Here is a 9860-nt window from a genome sequence, read left to right on the forward strand (position 1 = left end):
CTGTGGTAGGATAGTCTTAAATTTTTAGTGATTAAATGATTAGTACAGTGCAGTGCAATTAGACCTAAACCGGGACACCAAAAAAAAAGGTTCCAAACCAGCGCCAAATTGTTAAATACACTTCCCTCAATATGTAAAAAAAGTTACACTGATTTGAGTGTCGGGTTAGGGGGGGAGGGGGTGAAAATGGGGTGAAAATAGGACCTTTTTTACTTTTCCACAAATTACTCCAAAACGATCCATTTTTCTCAAAATACAATTTATTCATAAGTAATTTTGTAAATTGTTTTAAATAGGCTAATACTTTTCATTTTCCTTTTTAACACAAATATAATGACAATTTAACTAAATATGACTTACCAACCTGATAAGACAAACCTACCTAGATACGTGAACAAAGTGAACTTTCTACCGTTTGAATTCTTAAGTGTGTTTTATCATTAGCCTAATCAGTTATTAAGTGAATATCCGTGTTACAATAGTTATTAAGGAACGCGGCAGCGTTCCGCCCCGCCAAGTCCTCCAGCGGTACACAGCTGCTGCAGTGTATATATACATGACGTGACAAAGTGGCTTTTTTACTCGTCTATCGCTCTGAAGAAACAAAAGCTATTAAAAAAATTATTCATCTACTGGATAGGGGCACTCATTCTCAACAAAATAAAAAAAAGAATTTAAAAAACGGTTGTGTTTGAGCCAAGAAAAACTAGTTTGAAAATTCACAAATTTTCCGTGTTCTCCTTCTTCTCCTTGAATGTTGACGGACCTACAGCCCAAACCACTGGCTCAATTTTAATGTTTTTTATGTCGTTTGAAAGCCCTTAACGTGTAGATGTGCCTTTTGAGGGTCTCAAGTCGGTGCGTTGACCCATAAACCCTTGGCAAGCCCTGAAAGTACGATTTTGGCCCATTTAAATAACATGGAATTAAAATCAAAACAAAGGAAGGATCAGCTGTGATTAAATCTCAATTAATTTAAATGTTAGAGAAATTCATAGGAACAGCTGAAAAATTATTTTAAAACATTAATAAAGTATTTTTTCACAAGATGACCATTGATGAAATTTGAAACTGAGTTTAAGCCCAGGGGCCCATTTCATAATAAACTACAAGTTACAAGTTACAACTTGTAACTTGTAATTTCCATGAGATTTGCATTGGGCGATCAGCTGATTTACTAATAATATTAGTTTGTACTTTATTATGAGATGGGCCCCAGGGGGTTTGTTAAATAGTAATTTTGGTACGTGTGTCAAAAAGTTTTTAATCGGTTTAAAGCAGATAAGACCAAAAATGTAGAATTTAGCTCTACACAAACAATATTATAGAAATTAAATGAGATGTAGTTGTGCCGTAGTCTATATATCCGACAAATGGATAAGTTACAATTAGTATAGTTATGTAGATAGATATAAGTACCAATTATGGTTGGCTAAGTCAGGTAACAAGCGGGGAGCCTTTCTGGCTCACCCGACCATTGAAATGTAGGAAATCACAACTCAGTCGGTTGGTTGCCTTCTGCAACCAACCTTAACAAACATGAAAAACTAAACCACATGTTCCCAGAATGTAGCTTAGCAATTATCAATCAAATTTGTACATATTCATATACATATACCATTCAGTATTCAATTTACATATTATTTCCCTCACTCATCAATATTAGTAAGTAATTATCCAAGTTCAGTTCATAGTTGGAAGGATAGGTTAATACTTAAATGGTTAGTTCAATTAGTGCAAATCAAGATGGCTAGGCAAGTGTTCTGATCTGCTGGGTAAAAGGTCTCCGTCCCTCTGGTCCCCAGCAATCTTCCTAATTTTATTGGTAGCAGATTCAGCATGCTTAAATTAAGTTTGGTCCAGACACACCTATTCCTAACCTATTAGTATTACCCTGTTTATTCCCTCCTGATTACCCGAATTCCCACCGATCTCCCTTCCCGGTACCATACCATAACCCCGGTAATACCCCCACCAAACGGCCCCCCGGCTACAGTCGGGTGACTGTAGGAAAATATAAATTTTTTTGACCTGATATTGTTAATTCATTCAAACTTACCTATACAGATACTAATATAAACAGAGTGTCCCTTTACAGCCAAACTCCGGGAAATGGTTCTATGAATCAAAATAAAGAGAAAATCAAGTATAACATTTTTTCCAAAATCGCTTCGTTAACCAGATATCCACCATTTTGTTTGGTTATACCAGCTTACTTTTTTCACACAGTTTGTACATTGTCATGCGGTTTTGACTTTGTCGCACACCAGTATTCCAACCAAACAACACAAAACAGCGTGCTTTCATTATGCGTGTAATCCATGTTCGCTTAGAAATAGGTTTGCAACACTTACAAATATTACAATTACAATCAGCTGTTGCAGTGTTTCCCATTTCGTTCAACGATTGGATTTAACCTTACCTAAAAAGGTGTTGCATAGTGTTTGAAAGACTAATTATTTATATGATTTATAGTAACTGTTGGAAAAATATAACATGTAACACGAGTGCAAAGTGCCTTTGCTGCACTCGAGAAACCTTCCACACTCGCCTACGGCTCAAGCGTAAGCATTTCTTTCGTGTGAAGCAATGTGCCACTTTGCCCACTAGTTTTGTATGGTTATTGGTTACGGAGAAAATTGTAAATTAAAAATTCCCATGTTATTCTTATGGAGAATAAGTAAACTGTTGTAGTTTGCTTGTTTATGCATTTGGATCAAACTTGCCCAATCTATTTATTTTATACTAAGCTATTAATATTTTACTAAAAAACACTTTATTACCCTGTAGGCAGCAAACCTAGGTGCTAAACCTAATGTTATTTGAATAGATTTAATTGAAAATCAAATCAGGCAAATGGAAATTCGCTTAGTCTGCAGGTTTGCTGCGGCGGGGGTATTTTTGTTATGTCCCCGTTTGCTCTTTTTTAAAGCTAATTGCACTGTACTAGATCTTTTTTCTTGTGGTTCTGATGGTTGTTTATGACGTGTGCAAGTAGTGACGTCAACTAATACTTGAAGGGGGGAGCTATGAGGAGACAATATAGACAATAGACAATATTCTTTATTACATATTCATCGAGAAGTACCTGGGGACCGAGCTTTGCTCGGGGAAAATCATTAGTTTACTCTGAAAGCAGTTTAGTATTGCAGATACATTAATCCACTCCCAAATACCACACTGATCACCTTTACTACTTCCTTCACCACTCCCTCCGTTGTGGACCTGTTTGCCCTCCTTCCCTATACCATTTTAGAATTGCAAATACATAAATGCCACAGACAGTTCCCACACTTCGGACAGCACGCCTTGACTACTTCCCTCACCACTTCCTACGTCACCAACCTGTTTCCCTCCCTTCCCACGGCATTTTAATTTGCAGATACCTTAATCTAATCCCCATTAACAGTTCCCACACTCCAGACTGCTCACCTTTACTACTTCCTTCACCACTTCCGACGTCGCGGACCTGTTTCCCCTCCTTCCAACGGCATTTTAGGATTGTAGACACCTTAATCTAATCGTCATAAACAGTTACCACACTCCGGACTACCGTACTTGAATGTACTACTTCCTTCCCGACTTCCTACGTCGCGGACCTGTTTCCCTCCCTTCCCATAGCATTTTGGGACTATAGATACCTTAATCTAATTGTCATTAATAGTTCCCACACTCCAGACTGCTTACCTTTACTACTTCCTTCACCACTTCCTACGTCGTGGACCTGTTTCCCTCCCTTCCCATAGCATTTTAGGATTGTAGATACCTTAATCTAATCCTTATTAACAGTTCCCACACTCCGGACAGCTCGCCTTTACTACTTCCTTTACTACTTCCTACGTCGTGGACCTGTTTTCCTCCCTTCCCATTGCATTTTACGATTGCAGATACCTTAATCTAATCGTCATATACAGTTCCCACACTCCGGACTCCTTGCTTTTACTACTTCCTTCACCCCTTCCTACGTCGCGGGCCTGTTTCCCTACCTTCCCATCGCATTTTAGGATTGCAGATACCTTAATCTAATCGTCATAAACAGTCCCCACACTCCACACTGCTAGCCTTTACTACAATCATAGATAAAAAAAAGTCCTGCTACAATGTATCGAGTAATCTTCAGTATAATCTTTGCTCAATAGTAACAACTGATGTTTTTCCTTTTGTACTGTATTTTATAATTGCTAAAATACTGTGGATAGACTACTTACAAGTCTTTTGTTTACTTTTTCCTTGTTATTCAATTCAACCAACATGGTTACTTAGCAACCCATAAGACTAATGTTAAAAAAATGTGACTTTCAGTTTCATTTTTCTACGTAATTCGATTTTTGTTGGCATTTCTAAGTGCAGTAAACTCGTTTTTAGGCCAAAAATAAGCTATTTACAAGATTTGAAGAAAATCGTCGGAGCCGTTTTCGAGATCTTTCTGCAAGCAAGCAAGCAAGCATACATACAAGCAAACATTGCTCGTATTAGAGTATAGGATAGGCCAAAAATAAGCTATTGGCTGCACTTTACTTGACGTCCTACACTCTTTCGAATGAAAATATCGATCGATATATCGATTAATCGATTGCTTCATTCGATATATCGTTTGGTTAGTTAGGTAAGGTTAACCTAACCTAACTAACCAAACGATATTTATCGAATGAAACAATCGAATGAAAATATCAAATCGAAAAAAACAATCGAATGAGTGTAGGACGTCAAGTAAAGTGCAGCCAAGCTATTTAGAAGATTTGAAGAAAATCGTCGGAGCCGTTTTCGAGATCTTTCTGCAAGCAAGCAAGCATACATACAAGCAAACATTGCTGGTATTAGAGTATAGGATAAGTAGCCTACAGCGTCATATTTACAGATGGATTGTACAGAAACATTTCATTTTAAGGTCCTGAGATGAATTCTTTTTCGGTGTAGAAAGGTCTTTCTAGCAGCCAGTGTGTAAGTTTTATCTTAAAAGTGCATGAATTATTTCGCTGTTTAAGTTGTTCTGGAAGGAGGTTAAAGTATTTAGCTCCGTTGTACAGTAGATTGGTTTTCTTTCAGTAGGCCTAAGTGATAGCTTGTGGATTGGAAGGGTGAAATCTAATGCATGTCTGGTGTTGTGATGGTGTAGGTCCTTATGTCTGGTTTGTTGGGTATTGCATGTAGGATGGTTTGATGGATGTGGAGTGACACCATAGTGAGTATCTTTTGCTCTTTGAACGGTCCACGGCAGCTGTCTTGTTGTCCAATGCCAACCAAACACCTGTTGTTGGATGAGAATAAGTTCTAGGTTGAATGCAGTGGATCCTCTATGCCATATCACAGATGAGATTCAAAAAGAGCGAAATAGGCTACCTTCGCTGCATCTGTTCCACTTATTTGTTTTAACCCCTACAAACGCAAGTGGCTAAAGAATTATATTGTATAATGGTTCTATGTGAGGTTTCTATGTTAGTTTGGAGTCAATATAGTCATGCCAAGGTACTTTGTCTTGATTTCCTTTTCAGACCAGGTAGGGTGATGTCTGTGGTGGCACTTCTGTTGTTGAAAATAATTTGTACGGTTTTATTTTTGTTTAGAACAAGGTAATTTTCTTTGCAGTAACTTACTTAGTGTTTGGCCTCTAGTTGAAATGTGCTAGTGTGTCTCTTTCTAATATTTCCATTGATTTATTTGCAAGAGTGATGACTGTGTCGTCTGCGTAGATGACCGTATGACAGGGGCCTTGCAAATCTTCTGGCAGGTCGTTTGTCAGGAGTAGGAATAGTACTGGTCCCAGTCCCTACTGACCAGTGTTGCCACCCGTCCCGATTCTGCCGGGACAGTCCCGATTTCAGTTCCTTATGCCCGCATTTAAGCCTAATCCGCGAAGACTCTGTAGGAGGAGATGTATATTTTACCAGCGCCAATTAGATAAAACTAACATAAATTACTCATGTTATGCTTTTATTTTGCGAGGGGCTCCAACTTAGTAACTTAAGTGGAATGTAAGTTACGTCTAGTAATTTACTGATCAAAATGTAACTTACTAACTTATAATTCCTAAGTTACAGAGTCTTCGCGTCCTGATCAAGTTTAAGTAGGTAAGTATTACAAGTAGGCCTATCGCCCACAACAACAGATTTTAGTTTTCTGATGATAAGTCTCGGGAAATGAAAACGCCGATTTAATTATTTTAAGTTTAACTAGGTTACAATAATTTAACTGTAATTATAACTTATTTACTAAATAATACGTTTACAGTAGCCTACTTTTTAAACATGAAAACAAATAGGACAAAAATTATTCCAAAAACTCACTGTGTTTTCTTCCTCTTCCACTCATTCTCTGATGCCAACGAACTTATTTGGGTAGGCACTGCTGCATATGATACTCCTTCGTCGAATACTCAAATGAATAGGCTAGGGTAGATAGCAGGTCAATGGACTAGCCTTAATAAGCCTAGTCTTAGAGCACTAGCACAAGATGTAGGGCCTACCTACTACCTACTAGGCTACTACCGTTTGGAGTACAGCCCACAGAACACAAAACCAAATCTGGGTTCTGTGATAACAGAGGCTACACGTTGAGGTTTAGGTTTTGAGTTTACTCCAAGAAACTGGTTATGTTTCTGGTTAGTTAGTGGTTCTGGTTACGTTTTCATGTTGATGACCCGTTGTTGGCCGTCAGTGACAACGACAACGACAACTGAACTACTGACTGAAACACAGTGACAGTGTTGCCACTTTTAGGGTAATTACCCTTTTTTAGGGTAATTTACTAGTCTTAGGGTAAGGTTTAGGGTAATGGTAGATTTAGGGTAATTTTAGGGTAAAACAAAAAGTTAGCATAACAATGGAAATTTAACCAAAAACATGAAAAAAAACTTGAAAATTTGGCAAAAAACGTACATTACATATTAGGGTCTATCGCCGAACCGTAATGCGATTCAACCGGTTTAAATCAATGATATGATTCATTTTTCATAATAAGTTAAATCGATCTTATGAGTAGTGAATTATCTGTTTTAGATTGTATTTGATTCTATAACACATTTTAATAAAATATGAAATATTATTCATTACTTCTTGATATTTAATTATGTGATTGAATTGAATTACACTGGGATTATTTTACGAATTGTGTCAAAAAATTACCGCCAAGGCTTTTATGGTACCGTACTGTATTATCATAGATAAAACATACTCCTTTAGGTATTATAAAGGTATAATTGACCAAAAAAAGTATAGTAATGGGTCGATACAGTAAAAAATACGATAATTCTTGTCTTGATTCGATATTTTTCACACACCGTATACGATAGAGCGCTGAATATCAACATTTTTGTTCTTCTTTCGGGTTGTTTTTGAGAATCGAGTATAATTTTACGTATATTGATTGATATTGAAACCTTATTTAGTATAATTAAACACCTCATGTAAGATTTATATAATTTTAACAATGTTATATAGCATTAAACGCAAATATTAACGTTTAGGGTAATTTTTAGGGTAACTCAAAGTAGATTTAGGGTAATTTAGGGTAATTTTAGCCTGCCTTTAGGGTAAAATCGCAACAACGAGGTGGCAACACTGCACAGTGACAGTGACGACCACTGAGCTAAAAATTATAACTGGAGGTTAGCGACCGTCGTGAAGTTAGCGGCTCTTTTCATCGGCACTTTTTCGGATTGTAATTGATATGGGTTGGTACGCCTGCGGACGCCACAAACGTGTTTTGCAGGGATGTCGGAAAAACGATTCAATGACAATACGGTGCGAAATGATGTTTTTACATTTATAAAATGTCAATTATACCTTGATAAAACGTGTATACACGTTAAAACTAATTAATTGGAGTATTTTAAAGGCATATTTGAGACCGTATTGTACATTATACGTAGCTATGGCCTAACATAACGCGATCAATTAAAACAACGAATTATTCTGTAGTGCATAATCTTTTTCCTAAGCCCATCACATCAACTTTGAGCTACCCTAATGGTAATATACAATGTGTAGAATAATCAGTATAAATATGATTGAGGCAGTCCAGTAAATTACGAAGCTATAAGGCAAAATGTATATGGTTGATAGGATCTTGCATCGGGAAAAAGTGCACAATGTTGACCCTAAGCCCATCACATCAACTTTGAGGTATTCTAATGGTAATGTACAATGTATAGAATAATCAGTATGAGTATGATTGAGGCAGTCCCCTAAATTACGAAGTTATATGGCAAAATGTATATAATTGATAAGAACTTGCATCGGGAAAAAGTGCACAATGTTGACCCTAAGCCCATCACAAAAATCAGATCAACTTTGAGGTATTCTAATGGTAATATACATTGTGTAGAATAATCAGTATGAGTATGATTGAGGCAGTCCCCTAAATTACCAAGTTATAAGGCAAAATGTATGGTTGATAGGAACTTGCACTAGGAAAAAGTGCATACTCTTATTCCTAAGTCCATCACATCAACTTTGAGGTATTCTAATGATAATATACAATGTGTAGAATAATCAGTATAAGTATGATTGAGGCAGTCCCCTAAATTACCAAGTTATAAGGCAAAATGTATGGTTGATAGGAACTCGCACTAGGAAAAAGTGCATACTCTTTTTCCTAAGTCCATCACATCAAATTTGAGGTATTCTAATGGTAATATACAATGTGTAGAATAATCAGTATGATTATGATTGAGGCAGTCCCTTAAATTACGAAGCTATAAGGCCAAGTCTATTAGTCTAAGACTGCCCAGACTGGAAAGGCTAACTGGATATGAGTACGGCTATCGGTTACCTGGTGGGAGTATACCTATGATACATAATTTATTATGAGCTATCCAAAAATGTATAACAATATATATTTTAATTTTAATCTACAGTAGTGGACATGTAATTATTTCGTACAGTAGCTTTAATAAATAGAATTAAACTTTTCCAAGTCTATGGTTGATGTCAATGAGTGTATTATGTGTAAAAATTGAATGTAATTTAATTATCCTTCTGATGGTATAATTAGTTTGTGATATATTTATTTATATATGACCAACAGAAACCATATTTATTTTGCCATATAACTTGGTAATTTAGGGGACTGCCTCAATCATACTCATACTGATTATTCTACACATTACATATTACCATTAGAAAACCTCAAATTTGATGTGATACACTTAGGAAAAAGATTGTGCACTTATTCCTGACGCGAGTTCATATCAACCACCCAGACAGCACACTTTATCCCAGGGACATCCCATAGTAGTCCCATATGTCCTGAGAATTTCTCGGGATATGTACGCTATCCTCAGGATATCCCGCAAAATCCCGGGATGAGTACGAAATCCACAGGATATCCTACAATATACCGTAATGTCCCGGGATTTGTAAGTTAACCTCAGGATATCCTGTAAAGTCCCGGGATATGTACGAATGCCATAGGATATCCCAGAATGTCCCATGACATCCCGGGACATGTACAAAATCCACTGGATATCCTGTAATGTCCCGTAATGTCCCGGTAACAAACTGAAGAAAAAAAATACTACCACTGATGAAATTTATGTAGAATATGGTTTATTTTACCTTGCCTAAAATGATCCTGTGTAGTCGTCAAACACGACAGCTGTTTCGTGCTACAATGAGCACATCTTCAAAGTGAAGGAACACAAAATCAATAAAATGTATGTATCTAAATTTAAATGTTCAACAAGGCCAATATATAATGATTTGTTTTTTTCACTAGCGCTTTCAGAAACTAGGTTTCCATCTTCAGGCTGTGTTTACACTAGTACAAAAAGTAAATATTTACTTAATAAATTAATTTTAAACAAAGTTAAAACAGATGATTTAAAGGATATTGGAAAAATATAAAATAATATTAGAAAAATT

At 36.5% G+C, this 9860-nt stretch overlaps 1 protein-coding gene across 1 annotated transcript in view; it reads right to left on the minus strand.

Moving 5' to 3' along the window:
- Positions 1-6677, minus strand: part of LOC129005106 (baculoviral IAP repeat-containing protein 7-B-like) — a 34237-nt gene extending 27560 nt beyond the window's left edge. The window contains exon 1 of the mRNA XM_054433914.1: positions 6285-6677. Coding sequence (XP_054289889.1) covers positions 6285-6309 — 25 coding nt within the window. The 5' untranslated portion in view covers positions 6310-6677. The remainder of the gene's footprint in view (positions 1-6284) is intronic.
- Positions 6678-9860: the final 3183 nt, after the last annotated feature.

Source organism: Macrosteles quadrilineatus, unplaced genomic scaffold (assembly GCF_028750875.1).
Source record: "Macrosteles quadrilineatus isolate MER2022 unplaced genomic scaffold, UCM_ALF_1.0 Scaffold_1__1_contigs__length_201487025, whole genome shotgun sequence".
Classification (NCBI taxonomy): domain Eukaryota; kingdom Metazoa; phylum Arthropoda; class Insecta; order Hemiptera; family Cicadellidae; genus Macrosteles; species Macrosteles quadrilineatus.